Below are 22,600 nucleotides of genomic sequence, written 5' to 3'. Positions count from 1 at the left end.
TGTGTGGTAACATTTTCAAAAAATGATTTTTTTTAGTTATGTGCAATTACTTTTGTTTAATTTTTTCCAGGGTTATAAATTAAAAATTGTAAACCGTGCTTTCAATCAAAATAAGATTACCCTATACAGTGTTATACCAATAATAACAATACAGTAAAAAAATCAAATATGTATCAAAATACTGCCAATTCAAAAGTAAATTCAAATGGCGAAAAAAAATTAAAAGGGTAATTAAAGATGGATAGTAATGAAGGGTTACACTATATTTTTTAGCAATTTCAAAGCTGAATAGTTGTAATGTTCCCGATGTATATTGTATTACTGAGTGTAAAATGTGTTCTTAATTCTTCAAATTGCACACTTCCTTTGCTGAAGTAACCAACCAGTGATTCATTCTTTAACATGCAAAAATAATTTACCTTTTTGGGAAAAATATTTAATTACCTTTTTATTTGTTTATTGCACACGAAAATTGCTTGAAAGAGTTTCTAAACTGTTTATTGCATTAAATATTTCCTTTCCTGTGTGAATGTAATCTAAACAGATCTTGAAAATGGATTAATAAAACAATAGTTTTTAAATTTATAGCATTCTCTCAAAAATAGGTACTACCCAACAAGTTAATTTCTTGAAATTTAAGATGCACGGAATAAAGTTATATTTCACCAAAAATGGTTTTATTGTGATTTCCCAATAAAACATCTTTGATTTTCTATATATGTCATATACGGAATTTCTTTATTCACTTTCTAATATGCAAATAAGGAATTTCCTACAATTTTCTCATACAGAAAATGTCAACTTAGTAATTATTTTAAAATCGAACATTCAACAGCTTCTTCTGTCAAGCTGTCGAAATATTGCAGTTAGAACTCTATGAACTAAAGCGTCCCTATCGACAGCTGAGATTAATTTATTAAAGCTACTTTCCCACAAATCTGATTTTTTATAGTTAATTGACCCTGGTTTTATGCAAAATAATGATCCTAAAATAATTTTAATTATGTTCTTACTTCTCGTTCGGCAATGTTATTAGGACAAACAATATACAGGCCATGGAAACTGGGGAGAAAATTGGCCATATTCTATTATGAGATTACTTTGCATATTCTGCCTCAAGTATCTAATCTATTGAAACCATGGGATACCAAAATCTGATGGACATAACAGGAATTTATCCCGAGATCTTTAGAATTTTAATCGAATATGTTACATTTGTGCCACCTCGCTCTGTAAGCTGATTTGAGACCAGAAATAGGCCTTTACTTTCCAACTGTGATGACGTGTCATTTGTGTGGCTTAATCAGAAGTAAGTTACAGCTAAACTTCATAAAACAGTTATTAGACTTTGTTCAAGAGTAACGATCTAAATAATTGAAATGTTATTTGCGGTATGTAGGCATAATTTTTTTCACATGTTATTTAATCACACGTAGTTTTCTGTACGTGTTAATACAATTTTAAGAGAGAAAAATTTCAATAAAGATTTTGATATAATCTTGAATTTGTTTTTAAAAATAAACATAACGCCTTGTTATAGGTTGTGTTAGAATTATGTAGGCTACATAAGAATGTTGTTACGCTCAAATATTTAAAATAAATGATTTTACTACAACGCAGGGATGAGTTTTGTACTAACAGCTAAAATTTATCAGTCGAATTATAACTCATTCTGTGTTGGAGGTTAGTAAAGTCATTTAATATTTTATTTGTAATTGTTTCTTATACGCTATAAAAATATTTCAGTCCTATGATTCGCATGCTAACAAACAATTTTACACATCGCATCGGTAGAATTCAGTGGTTTCACTTTGATGTAACATTAAAAATAAGGATGACATTCATTATTAATTTTACATTTTTCATCCTTAAAATAATTATCCGCTCCTGAAACCCAACTTAGCAAAATTACGTGCTCGTGAGTTCACCCTTTTATTAACAGATTTTTATTTTAATTATCTGCTATGACCAGCCAATTTAATTGTGACATATCATGCTACTCGTAGTGCACTATCAAATCATCCACAGAGGACAATAGAAACATCTACCAGTATTGAATACAAAGCATTAAAATATACAGAAACAATTTAATATTATACTATTAGAAATCACTATTATGATTTCGTTAGTACTGTTTGACTGTATACCTCTAAAATTGATTCAAACGAACTTCCAGCTTCTTCATTCGTGTTTCTTGGTCTCTGATATGGAGGTTCACGATGCCGATATCTTCTTCCAATATTTGGTGTCCTCTCTTCCACCAAGCTGGATGTGCTTGTGGTCTGTAACAATGCAATAACCAAATAAATGTTTTGAATTTTTTAACACCAATTATAAAAAATAAATTTGAATATGATGCATACAAAACATGAAAACATGGGTATTTAAGGCAAGCAACAAACATTAATGCTGGTTTTTTTTATTATTTGTATACATAGAGTGTTTAATTAAAGAGAAATTGAGCAAAATACGAATTTCATACTGGTCTAGCTAAAAAAAAAAAAAAATTGGGTGTGAAACATAGAATACAAATGTATTTACTCAAGGCACTGCATCTAACTTCAGTTGAGGCTATCAAGGGCGCCGCCTACCGAGGCACACAAGGCACACATACGGTGTGCAGAGCTTCAGTAGAACAAACGCGATTTGAAAACTACTCAATATATCCGAGTGGTCTTTGTTTACGGAAAGCATATAAGAATGCGGTGAGGGCGGAAAAGTCGTTCTGTTTCTGTATTTCGTTTTTAAACTGTATTTTTAGGAGAGTGAAAACGGCTAAAATACGTGTTTCCAGAGTAGTTTTTTGTCATGAAACGCCCGTTAATATTGTTGAGACCACTTAACGGCCTTGCATTCCACTTCCACCTTTATCTACATTTAGTCGCCATTTAGTGTAATGGTCATCGCTTCGACACCGCGCTAGTAACACCAGCGAGAGTCACGCTTATCATCTCACCTCACCAACACATATACGCCCTGACGAGGCGGGCTCCTTAATTTCTGGCGTATTCTTGTTCTGTTTATACCCTGATTATACCCTCGCCTAACAGCGCAATGACACTCTGTCAGGAATTCTATCTTTATATATATATTTCTTGTGTGCGTGTGTATGTCACTGAACTCCTCCTAGACGGCTGGATCGATTTTGATGAAATTTTGTGTGTGAGTTCACGGGGATACGAGGATGGTTTAGATTCACAATTGGATATTTTATCTCGATTCTGAGTTAAGAAAAACTAAAAAAAAACACGCTTTAAAAGCAAAAATTGCAACGCATTATTAGAAGCCATTAAGTTTTGCTATTGTAAGGAACTAAGTAGAGAGTAAGAAAAAAATAAAGATCCTGACAGTTTATAGCGTCGCCATATTTGTTTCAATTTTCAATACCCTTTTTGTATATTACAATTTAAATTGCAGAAAAAAATCATGTTTCATAGCCACACAAATACAGTAAAACCCCTTATTTGCACTTTTCAAGGAACCCCAAGGAAAAAGTGTAAATTGCGGGAAAGTGTAAATTGTGGGAAAGCACTTTTATTGGCAGTTAATGCTAAATTTTAGCTTAAAAAAATGTATCAGTATTTACCTATTTTTAATTATTGTGTTTAAAGTACTAACAGGAATATTCAGTTCCTTGGCCAAAACCACTCGGGTACCCACATGCTTGTCAAACTTCTGAATAATTTTAATTTTATCTTCAATAGATAAAGTATTTCGTGGAACTTTATACCTATCCATCTTCAATCAAAATCTTGCCATAAATAATATTGTGAACGATAATAAAACACGTGCTAACCAAAACGGACGTTGACTAATGTAAACAATGAAAGCCATCATAGATATGTACTGTACATAATGCAACACTACTAAATATACGTACTGTGTATGAGCGCTTTCCGGTAGTATCGATAGCTCAGCGCTTCGGACTATGCTCTGCTACGAGAGTGCTCTATGACACCATAAATAAAACCGTTTGTGGTTCTGCTACGAAAGTTCTCTATGGCAGCAAAGATTAAAACGTTAGTAGAGGAGAGGCACCATAGAACTTGTCGATACATCAAAACGAAAGGTTACAGACAATAGGCGAACTACTTCAAACTTTTCACATCTATGACTAACGTGACGAGTATTTACATTTTTACCGTGTTTTGAAACGTACATTCCGGGTTTTTTGGTTACGTAGCGGTGTAATTTCAGGGAAAATGCAACACGAAAGTTAATGTACAATAAAACGGACCTACATAAAATGACGTTATTTGCGGGAAAACGTAAATAACGAGAACGTAAATACGAGGTTTTACTGTAGTGAGGATGGTTTAGATTCACAATTGGATATTTTATCTCGATTCTGAGTTATTAAAAACTAAAAAAAACACGCTTTAAAAGCAAAAATTGCAACACATTATTAGAAGCCATTAAGTTTTGCTATTGTAAGGAACTAAGTAGAGAGTAAAAAAAAAATAAAGATCCTGACAGTTTATAGCGTCGCCATATTTGTTTCAATTTTCAATACCCTTTTTGTATATTACAATTTAAATTGCAGAAAAAAATCATGTTTCATAGCCACACAAATAGTGAGGATGGTTTAGATTCACAATTGGATATTTTATCTCGATTCTGAGTTAATAAAAACTAAAAAAAAACACGCTTTAAAAGCAAAAATTGCAACGCATTATTAGAAGCCATTAAGTTTTGCTATTGTAAGGAACTAAGTAGAGAGTAAGAAAAAAATAATGATCCTGACAGTTTATAGTGTCGCCATATTTGTTTCAATTTTCAATACCCTTTTTGTATATTACAATTTAAATTGCAAAAAAAAAAATCATGTTTCATAGCCACACAAATAGTGAGTATATGTCATTTCTCTATGTCCACGAGGTCTCGCCCCGTCAATTTTCTCCTTGGAGCGAACCCGTCCGCTTAATTAAATAAACAGCTTTTATCGTTGAATGATTTCATGATTTATTTAATGAAAATATGCTCTCATAAAAAAATTAGTTAGATAGACATTCAATAGGTGTCTTTCTCTCACTCTCTCTCTCTCTGAAATGTATGTAGCTTGCTCGCGGGTCAGTAATGCAGACAATCTTTACATTCTAGCTCGAGACGGAAAAAACAGTAAATTTGGTTTACAAAGACATTTTATGAAGTGTCTTCCCGTCATTACATTTGAAAGTAGAAACATATTTACTCAAAATTTAGGTAGTAACATATTTTTATTTCAAAGACTGAAATCGAGGTGAGAAAAATTATCATTTGTGAACATAAGAAAACTACTACAACTGTATCAACTGTTATGTTATAATGTTTAAATTTCTAAATGGTGCAAGATAATACAAAATTCCATGCGGAAAAAGTCGTGGGCAGCAGATACGTATAGTTATAGGTGTGGGGCTATGCATGCTGATTTTTCATATACTGCATGGATGCGAACATGTAAGAATAATCTATCTATCTTACTATAATAAAACAGTACTTTTTCTGTCTGTCTGTTTGTACGCGATTTTGATGAAATTTTGTGTGTGAGTTCACGGGGATTCGAGGATGGTTTAGATTCACAATTGGATATTTTATCTCGATTCTGAGTTAAGAAAAACTAAAAATACACGCTTTAAAAGCAAAAAAAAAACTAAGCATTGTTGATAATTAGCCTCCATAGCAACGGGCTTTTGCATTGTTGTTGCCTTCTGCGTAACCATGGGAAAGGTTTTTGGTAACGGCAGTGGCGTGCCCAAGAGGAGGGGTATGTATAATGAGAAGATACAAAATGTCCAGCGTAGAAATACTTACCGCCATATCCATATCTCACAAAAAGTACATTTGGGCAGGACAATGTCTGTCGGGTCCGCTAGAAAGATATATAGAGAGATAGAGATATAAATAGAAAGTTAGAGAGAGTTATAGAGATATACATAGAGAGATAGAGAATTAGAGAGATAAAGAGAGATGCTTACTATACGTTTAAAAAATTACAAAAAAAAATTGATTGAGGCATTGCAACGCATGCCGGGCATTATCTAGTATGATTATATTTTGTTTAAGTGCACATTAAAATTTATGAAATGAAATAAATAAAAATAATTGGTATCTGAATGCCACAAGCTAAAATATTTATAATACTTTATATCAAAGCTCACAAGAATCAAGGATTCGTTTTCTTAATTAATGAATACCGCCATAGGTAGGACTCTATGGTATTAAGAAAGTGAATTAGAACAATTAAAATAAAATACATAACTACTGGCTCAGTGACGGCAACGTATGAAGTCTCCGGTGCGTCATACCTCGGCCGGTGATGACGTCAGACTAAGCTGGCAGAGGGCTCTCACCGAGGCGTCTTTGCGCCGAATAAGTAAACCGTTATGATTATCGAATTCATACCATGCGTTATTGATAAAAACACAGACACGTACATATATAAAGCACGTCCTCCAAAGCTTTCGTTACTGATTATAAAATAGGATTCATTAATAAGTAAAGTTTGAAATAATTCCTTCTTCGGTCAAGTTCTAATCCGCTCGTTTTTCCGGTTCCGGCTTTGTCAAGTGAAAACATTTCACTCAAATCACATTACAACAGGGGACTTCAAGTCAGTCTGCTGAAACCACATACACTTGATGAAAAGAAAAATATATATTTCATTTTAATTCCTACTAAATTGGAACTGGGAATATTGCACTGCACAAACGGGTGTCTTCCGGGGTCGTGGCGCACTGTTTGAACTCTCACATGCCCACGCACTGCGGCTCTACAAACGCGGGGGGGGGGGGGGGGGGGAACTGAGTCAGGACGGTCAGGGTCATTGGGGGAAAGCCCCGGTCAACGTCACATCTTTGTGAAGTGTGATACAAAGAATTTTGGTAATCGACTATGAACGTGAGAATTTTCAGAATTTAGTTGTAGTAGACAACTAGCAGACCACAACGTCATTAGAGACGACATAAACTTAAGATATAATAAACTATGAATTATTGGAATGTGTTAGCATGCCTGAAAATCTACCAATGAATGTAAAGCCATGATATTAATAACATGGCATTAAAGTTTGCTTAAATTATTTTAATATTTTTATAAACTAATGTTATTTAAAGTTATATAATGTTTGATTTAAATATTGCAAATATTTATACATGGAATTGCCGACTTCAAATTAACGCGCAAATAAAATTATGTTTCAATCAAACTGGTGAGAAATACTCCATTACAAAATATTATATATAGCCCTTTTTTTCTAAATTTATAGTTATTTCATGATTCATCACAAAAGAAATTAAGTTGCCATTGTGTTATTAAAAAAGTAAAAGACTCTATTTTAAATTATTTCAGTACATTTGGTAATACGGATGTAACAATTTTCCGCAGATTTTCCTTTATCTTGTTATACGGTTTACCAATAAAACATTTCACTTATAAAATGCGTAAAGCTTTGTTACTATATAAACTAGGGAATTATGTATTCTAATAATGAAGTTTTATCTTTGTTCTAAATATGTATTTAAATGTTTAATTAACTCACCTCATCTGTGATGGTAACCTCTCCATCAAACAGTATGTCAGGAAGATGTTCTGGTGGTGTGTCATCTTGGAATTCGTCTTCAGCTGTAACTTCATCGTCCATTACAGCTGCCACCAAAGATGTTCGTAGAAGTCGTTCTGCTAACGAACTCACAGTCCAGGATGCTCGTTGGAGGAATCTTTTAATAGAAATTGATTCTTCAGACAGCTCCCCCTGCATTTGCTGAATGTTTTCGTCCTGCCGCACATACGATCGACGCCGCGTTCTCTGGGCTGCCACCTGCCTCTCTACGTTTCGCCTTGTAGTATGGAACGAACTGTCTTGTTTTCTAAGAGCGGCTGAAAAAACATAGTTATTAACAAACGAGGAAAATATTATAACATTCTTAACATATTTACTATGAAAATAAATTTACTTACTGATGAAATGCCAAAATTCCGGTCTGGGCCCACCTACAGCTTTAAGCAACTTTCTGTAAAAAGACTCAACGGCATTGTTGGTCCTCCACTCGAGGCCATTTACAGACAAAACACTTGGCGTCACCACACCAATCCAAAAATCTCTTATGTATTGTGTGAGTCTTTGAAACGTAACCATCATGTTTTCCTGCAGCAAATATTCTTCCACTGTTTGTACTCCAGATATAATTTTGTCTGTGGGTAGTAACGGTAAGGCCATAAGCATCTTCAAAGCCGTTTCTCCAGTTTCAGAGCGGATTGTTCTCGCCATTCCCAGTTGTTGCGCGCGTCGAAAAATTGCCTTTGAACATACAGAATGTGTGTCCAACCATCTGGCTCTTAGGGTAGAAAGTCATTCAGTACAATATTACACATGCACACTTATAGCCTACACACATCAACACAAACATAAAAGCTTAAATTTCAGAGACAAAAAAAAATTAAATGTATCTTCAAAGTTTCCAAGCTAGAAAGCAGACCAATTTCAAGTGCTGTCAGTTTTAAATTTCATGTAAATAGATTTATGCTTCTTAAAACGATTACTGAAGCTGCAGGAGCTGCAATGTAATATTTTTATAACGGATATTTATGCCTGTTATTTAATTTTAAAAAGACTTCACTTTTACAGTAAAGGTATTGTAGAGAAAAATGCTTTGCATTTGCAATGACAGACTATACACAATTGATCCATAAAATAAAACTAAAATGAACCTCACCTTTTTTTCCAAGCAGCCATATGAAAGGACTGTGACAACAGCTTTAAACAATAGGACCTCCAATATATTTTGTTACTGGCTGAGTGGTCAAGAACTATTATTATATTTAGTCGTGAGTTGGAGTTAAATTTCAGATCCTATGTTACATAAATGTGACACCTCTGAAAACTTAAATCATTATTAATAATAATAATACTGCATTGGCCCTAACATTCTACTTCTTAGAATTGCATGCATAAAGTGTGGTGTATTGTATTGTAACCATGCCACCAAGTATTCGATCCCAATTTGCTTTAGCTATTAAGTGCTCTGCACCAGTTTTATCCTTGATTGCATAATCAATGCATTAATTGATTTATGACGATAAACAGCACAGCTATTAAAATTTAAAATAATTGAATGGTATTTTACCTGGGCGTAGTGAAACCAACATCCTTTCACTGATACATTTGGAAAAACACGTCGAAAGGCAGAGCGCAATGCGGGTTTGAAGTCGCTCATTAAAGTTGCTGGCTTAAATGTTGGCACTTCTTCGATTAAACCTCGTAAAACGGCTTCGTACGCTTCAGTTGTCCTTCTCGTCATAAGTGCGTAAGCTGCAGGGTATATCTGAAGTAATAAATCAAATTAGTAAACAAATACTCCCTTAATGATAACTCGTTTATAAAAACAAGATAAAAGTTGTTTCCCTACATATAAATTCTTTAGCAGGAAACCGGTTGTTTTAAATATTTTACATTGTTTCATGAATAACATTTATGATGCAGAAAATAGTTCCATATTTATTAAATATAGTTATACATATAATGTCAATGTAATGTCTGAGCATACGAATATCTATAAGTCGATTGATGTGACGAAAAGGCAATTCTCACGGTTTGCTTTTTATTTACAACTGTCGTTCCTTGTCAATTAATTTTGCCTAGATTAAATGAGGTTATATAAAGCCTGAATTTATTTGACTTTACCAAAAATTTTATTGGCATCGTCTCATGTGAAATTTTGTGTCGTTTGCGTCATTGATGTATTTATGGAAAAGTTTATTAAATGCACAGATATTCAGCTCACCTACACGAATGTTTAAAACTTGGACATTAATTTATTCCAGCTGTTACGTATATACTAAGATCATATTTTACTCTCAAAATACTGAAAATAAAACAAAATTTATATCCGTTATATTGGATTCCATGTTACCTTAGGCCTTTCATAATATTTGTAAAATATTAAAGTTTTACTAATTTTAGGAATACTGCTAATGATGGAAATATCGTGCTTCTGTTGGTATTTCTCTCTATTTCAGGATTCCCACACTCTTACATTAGTCAATTTCCCAGAGTTTCCCGTGTTTTTCTTGTCCTAACATTTTTTCCTGCGTCATCGAACTACTGTCTATCAAGATAACAGGAATATTAGTATAAAATTGTTACTAAGACAAAATTACATTAACATGCATAACATACAGAAATGACTAAATATTTTCCTATACAATTATCATTATCATTAAAATTACATAACCAAGTGTGCCACTTTAAAATAAGACGAATGCATTTATTTGATCAAACTGGGGACAATGCATCTTTATTTTGATCACGAGAAAATGAAATGCAACCAAGATTTTACTTAAAATTAAAAGACAATAGTTTGTCATTTACGTTTATTAATTGTTAATAAAATTAGATGAGATTAATTTAAATTACACACATATTTGATTACAATGCATACCAGTTTAGAGACATTATATTAAATAGAAAGAAGAACCGCTGATACTGTTTTGTAACTAAGATATAATAATTTGTTCTGCATTTCCAGGTTTAAAAACACATTTTCAATACCTTGTGTTTACCTGTTTAACAGATTTTCTCTGTCTGCGGTAATTTGCCTTTCTATGAAGTACAACTCACAAGTGCAGAATTGATGATTGAAATTTAGTACATGTAAAGGTTATTAAATTACTTTTAATTAATACAAAAATTAGGTAGGTGCATATTTACGCTGGAAAGTATACCTGATTTTGAAGTCCTCCATGCCTTTCAGTATCTACCACGTGCAGGGTAAATAGTTGTTCGCTTCTAGGATGAAGAGGCACAGACTTGAAAGTGCCATCAGCCTGAACATTAGAATTTTCTGTACCTAGCAAATCCTTGAAATGTGGTGAGACAAATAAAGCGGCCACCCCACCATCGGTGGAAACAATGGTTTTAAGAAAAAACCGTTCACCACTTAGAGACTTCCCCCAAATTTTCCACTGATCAAGCGTCATCATCTCGTCAAACTCTTGTAGTGATTGTGGTTGGGGTGGTACAATTCTTTTACGTGCACGCCTCATCAGCTCTTCTGCCGATGGGAATCCTACTACTTCTTTTGCCAGCGGAAATCTGATAAAATAACACATATAATAAAACAAAACACATAAGCTTTTCACTTATTATTCTGCATTGGTTCATTACTATACAACTATTTCACGCTGGTCAAATTTTTATTTCGGAAAATTACTTGCTATTAAACCCTTTACACAGTAAAAGTAAATAGCCACGCGTGATAAACGCCGATCACCATGGAACGCTATTGAAGCCATCGATTCTCAAGGGTCTATCACAGGTCCTTTCCATTTCGTGCCCTTCAACTACATCGCAAGCCTCTAATAACTTATACAAACCAACAACTTTATGCTTACAACTTCTCATTGTCGCCAGTACATACAGCATCGTACATGAAATTTAGAAACTGAATAGAAAATTTGAAGCAGTTAGAGTGTGCGATGTCATATAAAATCGTATTTGAATTCAATAAAAAGCAATTAATTTCAATAACTTCTTCATCTCTAAATAATAACAGCGTGTAATCATGGATAGGCCACTTCAGAAGATGCGAATATTGTATTCTTAAACTCTGTTAAAAGATGTAAGATTATGATGTATGGAAACATATCTCTGGAGGGCTTTTGTGACTGATGTTTGTAATGAAATCGTGTAATTCTGTTCACTATATAATTATTAATGAATTTATTGTCATGTGCGTGAAAGCTACACACTTGTGCAGTCACTATACATTAGATCGATTATTGTCACGTAGTCTAAATGACATAAACATCTGAAAAAAGGCTGCAAGGTTCAAAATATTTGCATTCGTTTTTCATATATTCTATAATTACGTTATTACTCAAATCTAACTATGGAAAACTGAATTGGTTACAACTAAATCCATACATGATAACTAAGCACACTAATTGCTATACCTACACCAAATACTTAGACAAGTTCTTCTCTAAATATTTATATCAGATATACATGTTTGAAGCTCAATTCGCAGTCGTGGGCCTCGATCAAAATCAAATCATGAACTTCAATTAACCATGTGTGTGACCAATGTTATGTCAAATTCATTAAATTCTCTGGTGCAAACTCGACTAGAATACTCAACCCAAACTGCCTGCGCAGTTATAAATTTCCACTTAACCAACGCAGAAGTGAAAAAACGTGTGTAAGAATTTGTGATTTTAAATATTACAAAAAAAATTAATTTTTTTTTGCAATATAGATGAGCTCATATGGTTTAAATTATTAAACTTAAATGTCATTAACTAGCCATTCATTATTAATTTAATAGTTTTTATTGTTCTTGCTTGTATGTAATTTTATGTTTCTTTGTTTAATTTTTGTATTGTGTATTTATCGGATTGTAATGGCAAAGAGAACGTGTACACGTCTTGAATGCGCTAAATGAAGCAAAAAAATTGAAAAAATTTAACCATTGCGCTACTTCATTCGGTTGTACCTACAATATTATGCCCATATTTTGTGCGTCTATAGTATAATGCACACGCAGGTATACAACTCGGCATTTAACACACAAGTAGGCCTACTTGACCACAACATTTTATATTATAGCGAGTAATTCCCCCAGAATTATGATAGTGACTGTAGTAATAAAATATGACTATGAGGGCGCGAAAGTTTCACGGATGCCAACTAAATAAAGAAACATTTATTGGGGATCGGTACTTGACATGTAGGCTGGCCGGAACGACAGGTCTGTCCCTCGGGTAGGGCAGCCGGCTCCACTGAGTGTCAGCCTCATCTCATTCTTGTAGACCCTGCCTCAGGGCGGGAAGCTAGCTACATGGCGATTTTCATTTCTTTACTTGACATGTAACCTTGATGAAGTTACTGATTTGTTTTTTATTTTGTCAAAACAAACTACGTATAGAAAGGTGTTGAGTTAAAGTGAACTCAGGGTAGTTTGCAAAACTCAGTGTACTGCATTTAATTTGTTAGCATGTGTGAACTGCGACACTTTTTATACCCAACTAATAAATCGGAAGAACGGTGAAAACTTACTCAGGGAGAGCCCTTTTTCCACGTGACGCCAAGCGCATTGTAGTTTTTTATTAACCTAATCTGTTCTTAATGTACCTATTTTTTTCGAAAGCCTCTCTCATCAGAAACACGGTTATTAACATGACCCTTGAGATTTTTAGAGTTATAACAAAAAATGAGAACGTTTAGAGAACTAAGAATGTTTTTTTTTGAGATAATTCAATTGGTTTCAAGGAATACTATGATAAGGTTCAAACGTTTTCGAAAATAATGATGTGTTTCAGCAAAAGCTCAAGAAAGTTTATTTTCCTGAGCAATTTCATGTTCCAACCAGCCACTAACATGAATAAATTTCAATATTTTCTGCATATATTGTGGAATTTAATTTCTGATAGTTTATAATGTATTATTTTTTGCGTGCTAGTCCAGCACCAAACTTAGACTTCTATGTCATTTCTTAACAGCCCTTTCTTCACACATCGCGTTTCGTAATATTATACGAGCTACATCTGCATGGCAGCTAATTTCCTGCGTGCTGACTGTTAGACGCCTGATATATACGTTAGTTTTGGGTTAATCGGTAGTTTGCATTTGCGATCAAGCGTAAAAAAATGTAATCTGTATATAGTGGAAAGACACGTGAATATCTGAGGTTTTAATTTTTTTTAATTTAGTAAATAAGTAATTTAAATTTAAGTCTTATAAGTACTACAATACGTTGCTCGACGTGTATCTGTTTCTTGATTCCATGAACAGTATTTAGTAGTTATCATGAACCATGTATTTTACAATAAAACAGTAAGAAAATTTGGGCATTTAAGTGTACATATAAATTAAAGTCTTATCATCCGAAACCGTGAATAAAATTTTTAATACTGGTAAAGTATCCTTGCCCTAAAATAACGACATAAATACGAAAAATATGGACTAAAACAAATCTAAAATCCCTACGATTATTATGAGATTATACTGACCAGATAAGCGACATATGTATGTAGCATGTAAAATTTTTGTTTTATTATTTATTTTCATAATACTGAAAATATTAAGCAATTTCCGCAGGTAAGATATCCGAAATTGGTGGATTTACACTACGGCTAATACCTAGTTACCAACGCAATTTCATTCCAATCACACACAATAATGTTTTTGTTATTTTCAATAATAAAAACTAATGTCTGTTTGTATGTTTGCCTGTTATTGGTTGTCCAGACGGAGAAAACGAATTCGGTACCATAAAGTAACTCTATAATCTCTATTGCCTATAACGCTATAACTGTTCTCTACCACTGCAGTCATACCCTTTGGAGATGAAAATATTTCTTGCGCCTATAAGTTGTCACCTTCACGAGAATCGTAATAAATGACACATTTAAAATTTTTACGAAAATTATTCCCGCATAAGCTCACAATTTCTTAGGCGTGACACACATAATAATATGCTATTGCCGATGCAACACTCTGAAATGCTTGTTTAAACACGTGGGTAATGGTTTTTTCAATGTGGAGGCCTATCGTTTATTTTTATAAAATTCTTATACATAATAAATATTTACTTAATGGTTTAATGAAACTTTAAAGCCAATGTTTATGTAAACACAAGCATGAACTAAAAGTATGTTCTTAACCGTGTTATGTATAGTTTTAATTTTATAGTTTGTATGTAGTCTATTTAATTAATTACTTATAAATATGTGTATATCATTTATCAATGAAAAAAATAATTTTCCCCTATAATCCTTCGAACATGAGGTTTTCAGGGTTGGGCATACCGAAATATCTCTTGACTTATTAATTATATACAAAAAATTAAGGAAAACATTTCAAAGGCTACAAAAAATGTGATTAATTTAAATGTATAGACTTTAGCACGATTACATACTCTTGCAAGGATTGACAGTAAAAATGTTCCTTAAGTCTCTTATAACTATTAAATTAATACGTAATGAAATTTTAACAAATTTTTTTTCAAGAAACGGTAGTTATATTATGACGTTATTTATTTAAAATAATAAGCAAAAATACTTAATTGTGTAAGAAAAAATTTAATTTTTAATAAACTACCCTCTTAGCACCCTAGAACATGTCACAAGAAAAGACCACCTACTTATTTCAATCAGACTCCCTTTTGTTTCCATACCGGCAATCAGATGTTTGTATTTGGGTCACGTGGGTTGCCTCTACGTGCGTACATATGTTTCTCTTCGAACAATATACGCCCTTATAATTCAATATGTAAACTAAATTTAAAGGTACTCGCAGTTCTTGTGGTAATAAAACTTTCTAATATTTTTTTCAAAGAAAATCAAATGAATTATGGCTTCGTTAGTTGACGCCAGGGTCATTAGATAAGATGAGATGACATTAAAGCATTGGCGGAGTGAATGAGAGAGGAAAATTGGAGCACCCTTAAAAAACCCAATAGCTCACGAAACTGATTTAACTCGGAAGAAGTTAAGTTTTATAATAAAGCAATAATATCATTTATATGATTGTTAATATATACTCAATTTTGAATTTTAATGATATTGACATCTGTAGGGTGTTACATTTGTTTACTGTTGCATTTATTCAGTAAAGTTGGAGCCACAATGCCACGACGGACAAGACACGACAGGCCCGACACGCTCAGTAGCCAATGAAACTCAAAATTCGCGCCCCGACGGCCCGCAAGTATTAGATTCATTTTCTAATTTCGTCGTGTCTTGCCGCATGACGGAAAGTAAAAATGTTCAAACAAAAGTAAAAATCACTAATATTTACCTGCTTGGTAAATCTTTACGCAGAAAATTGAAATTTAATTTTACGTGTAGGTACTTTTTCACAATTATTACAATTATTGTAGTGCGCCTTTATAAAGAAATATTGTTGTGTATGACCAATGTTATTATGCAAAATTTCTTCAAAATCGAATTGAATAAAGGATTATTTAAGCGAATAACTATTAATTGATAAAGTTCAGGCTAGAAAATAATAGGGTTTACACAGTTTCAGGCGCATCTATGCTGAATTTTATGGTCGCATGTGACTTCAAAATATTTTACGATTACCATATTAGAGTTTATCGTGCTAATGCTGTCGTAGTATTCTGACCCTATGATAGTAACTGTCGTGCTGGAACGCTGTAGGTTCGACGCTTAATCTGATTTTTCGTGTCGTGTTTGTCGTGGAATTGTGACTGCCGCTTTAAGCTCACGTGATACTCATAGACGAATATTGTGCACTATTCATTTACTGCTGAAATTACGTTTTATTATTTAGAAAAATGTTAATTTTAAATTTCTTCCGGTAGTTGAGAACCAAGTTGATTAATTTATCGTCTACCGATAACAAAGTTTTTGTGAATTTAATCTAAATAGATGAAATCGTGTTTGAGAGTACCAGTACATTAAAAAAATTATTTCTTTTTCATTGGTGAAAGATAAAGCCTCATTATATTATCGAGTGTTATTAACAAATTCAAACATTTTGAATATAAAACTAAGAATTTTATGTCTTCCTAAAAATGCAGTTCCTGCTTTCAGCAATAAAAACATAAACACAAAAAATTATTACTGGTTAAAAACCTCTGACAGTAATTTTCTATCTAACACTCTCTGGAAATAATACGATTCGGAAACATAGTTTATGCCTTAAATACTGAGTTCTATGCAAGTAACATAAGTTAATTTATAAAATTATTATCAAAAAACACGAATACAATAAAAGCACATATACAACATTCATTGTTTCAAATTGTGTTTTAGTCGTAGCAATAAACAACATTTAAGAACGTCTTGTTAACGCAATGCTTATAGTAGCCGATAGGCAAATAAGGCAGTAAAACTGGCGATGGAAATATTAAACTATGAATATTATCTGCAAAGCTAGAGATATTTGCTTGACAAAATAATAAAATACCTGTTAAATGCTCTTGCATGACTATGGCTTGTGGGAAAGTATTACATACCTTTTTCTCATTTGTAATTTAGAAGGTTTCAATTTACATGCTTTCAGTATTTAATTGTGACACATGCTCAATAATACTGCAATGTGCTAGAATAAAGTGATATCTTTACTGAATACAAATAACTTCAAATATCTCAAACGTAAAATACGTAACTATATAGTTTGAAATTATGATTTTTATGGAAATTATAATGATTCTTTAAGGTACATTATAATGGCTAACTGCTTGGAATTTTTTTACTTCATAAGTTTAATTTAAACATTAGCCCATAACACCCATGCGCTTTCGTTATATATGTTTACGTATCACTCCGACAATTCAGTGAGTTTCGTAGATGAAATAAGTACGATAAGTGAATGTATTGAAATACGGTAATGTGATGATATTAACAACAAAATCACAAATACAATTCAACTAAATATAGAAGGTTTCCTATCTAAAATTGATTAGTAGGTGCACTTTGAAACATTTTCCTTAAATACTATAATGGGCTCGAAGTAGGTAGGGCCTACATCGTGCTCATAGAATAAAGTAATTCCAACTGGAAGTTCTAGTTAAGATAAAGCGAGCTATTTTAAGTTAACATGAATAACATAAATACACAGTAAAATGGTTTCAATAAGAAGAAAAAGCATTATATCCTTTGCATACATAGTATGACTAGTAAATTGAGTAGCTATAAATGTTCAAACGTACAGGAATATGAACTAATCAGTCACTCTTTGTAAATATAGCAGCCAAATAAATTACACAATGAAATAGTACTCACCTAAAACATTCTTCATCATATGCTTCTCTGTAGCTAATGCGTGACGTCATCGATGCTCCACGTTCTCGAAGAGCCTGCTTTAACCGCAACACTTCTATTTCTTTTAAATCTGGATCGTGATTATGTGTATTGACGTTAGAGATGATTTCAAAACCATTCCACACAATTCGCGATTTACACCCTTTATCTTTGCAGCGCAAATACGAAATGTCCCTAACATTTTTATCTTTGACGTATTCGTAGTTCTCGTGGACGTATGTCACACAACCTGCCCGGTGACCTGTCAGTGTTTCCATTTTGTCTCGACAATGGTTTTCCAGGGCCTTATATACACCGCTTGTCTGCTCGGAAAATCCCTCTCCCCCACCCTTCGGGGATTAGGCTTGTTCAGCTACCTGAACTGGCAGAGAATGACCATGTACACGAATGAAATCTTCTCGAGTGGAATTTCAGGAGCCGAGCTTTCAACTCTTACTTGTATATTTTATTTTTTCCAATATGTTTGCTCCGGCAGAAAATAAACATACATATGCTGGATACTCAATTCTCATGTACTTGGCAAAATACTCCTATTTGTATAATAAAATTATTACCCAGTTACATTTAATTTTTCATTTAAATTAAAAATCATTCAGTTGCTGTTTTTACAAGAGAATCCCCCAGACATATGTATATTTCTGATATTTTTTTAGTATAGGCTACCTTAATGATTTCATTATTTTTAGCCGACTATTGCTTCTTAGTAATTTTTACAGTGTTCAGCGAGACAAAAATTTTTTGTTTGTTGAGTAAAGGAAGGGAGGTAGAAATAGCTCAATTGAAGATAATTTTTCTATCCAAGTTTATTCTGTAGTGCATATTAGCAGCAATAGTAAATAATGATTACACATCTTTAGAAGTTTTCAAACTTAAACCTATCGGAACGTCACAGACCTAAGCCTAAAAACATTTTCAACGGAAAAACTAGAGCATGGAACTTAATAAATATTAAATAATCTTTCACTTCATATTTCTTAAACTTTCATGTCATGTCATCAACTGGAAATATGAGAATGTGTGTTCTCGCTAGTCTTATCTTAATGTTCTAATTATGCTTTATGGGAAAGTATTTAATTATTAGAATATTTTTATGTTTTCTTCTGTATCTACTTATGTTTCGAAATAAAATATTCTCTGGACCACCAGAAAAAATGTAGTAATAATTATAACTATCGATAATTGAAGTGTTATTTGCTAGACGCATGCAAACTCAATATAGTAGACACTAAAGATTGTCTGCTTTTTACACTATGAAAAAAATAAGCATTGAAATTGAGAAAAAATATATTTGATAATATCCAAGAAGTGAAAATCAACTAATCTCGCGGTTATGAAGTCTATAAATTAATAAAACTATTTATAAGGCCTCACTTTCTAAGATAAGTTGCTACTTAGCTGGGATTATTTTTAAATTAGTCGATCATAAAATGGTTAAAGAGAAGTTAATCAAAATAACTTCAAAATTATTTATCTCTCGAGTGTTTTTGCATTAGGTTCGGCTTAACTAAGTATTTATATAATCAGTACATCCACATACTGCATTTTTTGGTGAGCTGTAACATGCTAGTGCCGCCTACGAAGCACTCTACCGCAGTCGGTAGTCATATTTTATATTTTTTCGGCATTGGCTACTTGTATCGTACAAATAACTTAATGTCGGTCCTGATCAGTAAAAAAATTTTTTTTATAAAGCCTCAACGCATGGTTAGCATAACCGAAAGACCAGATTTAAAAAAAAAAAATATGTTTTCAAAACCATTACATATAATATAAGTAACAGTAACTACCATTACACATACTATAATAAGTAAATATGGAAAATAAGGAAAACGGGTCATGTTTTTTTTAGTGACTGTTAAAAAACCATTCCCCATTGATTATTAAAAGTTACAGATGTTCGATTTGTGAACCTTTCATAATGAAACAATTATGTAATCTGTGATCGAGTTTGTTCCACCTATTTTGTAATGTTCTACTGGTAACTGTTCGTAATGTTGCATTAATGCGTTCTTTAAGTTCATTGTGGTTTCTCAGCAATGTGATTCATGAACTAGAGCTTGATACAACTAAACAAAATTACAATGAATAACAAGAAGTGATTTTTAGAACAGTAGATGTCAAGAAAAATATAATAATAATATGGCAGCCGGAGAATGTCGTGTGCCTCACAGAGGCAATGGCATACTTCAGTTCACAATGTCGAATCCAAAGCCCAATGGGTGGGTCCTCATCATTTTGAATCACAGTATTGATACGATCCTCACTCAGTTGGAAATACCTAACCACAATTGCATCATTTTCACCTAATTGCGACGTTTTGTTGTTTTTTTAGCTGGGAAAAATATTGGTACATACTATTTTCTTAGTGGCAATGCAAATAAACTCATGATCCCTGAATATCTTTCTTACTTCACAGTTTTATAGCGAACTATATTACCCTACATAGTACATAGTATTCTCGTCCTTATGAATAAAAAGTTGTTTCATCGGAGAATATCAGTTTATTTGCGAAATCATAACATTTCAATTCATCTTGCGTGCTATCGCAAAATTCAAATAGACTTTTTTTTCTTTTCGGTGTTACAACATTCAGTAATTATAAGTGACACGAGTCAAATTTATCTACCATACAGTTTTCTCAGAAATTCCTAGCTCGCAAGTTCCAGCTACAAACGACGTTTGTGAACCTTATTCATCGTTTTTTCCGCGACATTTGGCCAGCCACCAATAGTAAGGTTGCACAAGCAACTTTTACCTTATATCGATTATACTACCTCAAAATGTTCTTGAGCTTTGGCACTTTTTTTCAGTGGCGATATCTGTGGCCGCCTGCGAACAGTGGGCGTTGATCCGAAAATGAAAAATTAATTTGATTTAAGTTTCAATTATTTTCGCTACCTTCATTTTTATTATTTCTTAAATCATCTAGGTCTTGCTTGAAAGTTACATAGTTTTTAATCCGAATTATATAAAGGTGTCAAATGTTGGTACAGCCAAAAATTGCATGTGTAGGAGTTGGTAACAAGTGAGGCTAGGGCTTAGTTCATGAGAAACTTTGAGACTTTTACATTTGTATTTTAATTTAATTATTTATACAAAACAGAGCCACGATGGCCGTGAAACTTAATCTCTTTGTGCCGCAATCTGTGAGAACTCGGGCATCAGGCACAACGGAGAACAGTCATGGAGGCTCCAGAAAGAGCTGTTGTATTTTCACGCATGACTAAAACCACTGGCAACACCACACAAATTTGGTGGGATACCTAATAATTTTTTTGGCGAAATCTGGAAACTGTAGCAGACGTACCATTGGTGATTATCGACAGTACCCATATTTCTAAATGCATCCTACTAAGAAATAACAAAAGAAACCCTTGCACACTCCCAATGGCGTCACCAAGGAGGGGGGGGGGGAAGTGGTTTGCAGGGAAAGTCTGATGAATCGACAAACTAAAGATGAATACTTAAACAAACAATCACACAGAAAACCAAGCCAAAATCAGCAAATGTTGAATGCACTGACAGCACAACGAATTATATGCAAGGAATTGGAACAAAATACTGCCAGGCTTGATTTTCTTTGTGTGTGTTTGAGTATTCATCTTATATTTGTCGGATCTCCAGGTTTTCTCTAAGATTTAATGTTTTCTATATACGTATGACACAGCAGCTAACCTAACAACTAGCTAAAAAAGTAAATAACTGATCAGCCATTGGAATACCATAACACACTTTAGGAAATGTCTGCAAACATGTCAGGAAGTAAGTAAAGCTAGTACGTTCTTGTATCCCCATTATATCTTTCTTTATAAATAAACTGAATACTTTAAAATCAATCATAAGTTAAGCTAAAAAAAACTGTTTGGCACAGCCTAAAGGTGAAGGTAAGGTTAGAAATAATTATTTCTTCCGAAAACGTTCTGGAAAATAATAAAGGAAATGTGATTTTATGTATCCTTCAAAGAGGTTTAAAACAATTTGTTTGGATTTGTTAGGGTGTCTACATCGACAGTTATGAATTTTTTTTTGTTCTTCAGCCTTACTTTTTACCATTGGAGTAATGGTAGGTGATATAAAAAATTGAATTTAAAAAATTTGTAAAAAGATTTCAGGTTGAAACAAGTACGAAAGGATTCAATAGTGTACATAGTCAGTAGATCAAGAATTGGTTTAAAGTAACACTCTTGTTTTTCAACCTCTTGCAGCAATAGTTCGTCTTATTAAAAACTGTTTCTGGCAAAAGTTTTCTATAACAGTTATAAGATTTATATAAATTTTGAACGGGTTTTATAGCGTGCCTACCGAGACAGTTATGAATTTTTTTATTCCTCAACCCTTGTTTTTTTACCCCTATACAGTAATGTTTGGTTTAATCAAAAATTTATTTAGACAACATTTTTAGGGATTCCTCCTGCAAGTCCTATTGGTTAAAACGGCCGCGATATTAATCGTGTAATGTAAATTATTGCAATTTTTCTGTTTTTCAAAGATACTTCCCCATTTTAAGACAAATTGTCGTACATTGCCCATTACAGAACTCAACCAAGAATTTCCATTATTATATTTTATGTATCAGTATGTATGATGTTTGTGATATTGTGCAAAATTATGGCAGTTATCGTGTCCATAACAGTGTGATATATCTGTATACTAACTCTTCACCCGCTCGCTTCGTTGGATATAAGCTTGAGTTTAGAGGAAGATACATTAAAAATATCACATTTCTGTTAAATAAGCAGTACCCCGCTCATCGCCTCATGGTGATAGGTTGACGAGTATATAAGTTGATAGGTCGCAGCGCCATCTGGAGTATCCGTGCTTCGCTGCTGATGTT

At 33.1% G+C, this 22,600-nt stretch overlaps 2 protein-coding genes across 4 annotated transcripts in view; one reads left to right on the top strand and one right to left on the bottom strand.

The window, feature by feature from the left end:
• Positions 1-21,123, bottom strand: part of LOC134527704 (uncharacterized) — a 28,515-nt gene extending 7,392 nt beyond the window's left edge. Inside the window, exons 1-5 of one of the 3 annotated variants that reach the window (XM_063360610.1) lie at positions 10,699-21,123; positions 9,102-9,299; positions 7,936-8,275; positions 7,517-7,854; positions 2,148-2,282 (exon numbers count right to left, since the gene is read on the bottom strand). In XM_063360610.1, the coding sequence (XP_063216680.1) occupies positions 2,148-2,282; positions 7,517-7,854; positions 7,936-8,275; positions 9,102-9,299; positions 10,699-11,085 (1,398 nt within the window). In that variant the 5' untranslated portion in view covers positions 11,086-21,123. Of the gene's footprint in view, positions 1-2,147; positions 2,283-7,516; positions 7,855-7,935; positions 10,236-10,698 lie in introns of those variants that run through there. The other 2 variants (XM_063360613.1, XM_063360612.1) reach the window with 2 other exon arrangements.
• Positions 1-22,600, top strand: part of LOC134527711 (D-ribitol-5-phosphate cytidylyltransferase-like) — a 348,603-nt gene that overhangs the window by 284,877 nt on the left and 41,126 nt on the right. The gene's annotated exons all lie outside the window — the stretch shown is intronic.

This window comes from Bacillus rossius, chromosome 1 (assembly GCF_032445375.1).
Source record: "Bacillus rossius redtenbacheri isolate Brsri chromosome 1, Brsri_v3, whole genome shotgun sequence".
Classification (NCBI taxonomy): domain Eukaryota; kingdom Metazoa; phylum Arthropoda; class Insecta; order Phasmatodea; family Bacillidae; genus Bacillus; species Bacillus rossius.
This window is presented reverse-complemented; position numbering and strand designations above follow the sequence as displayed.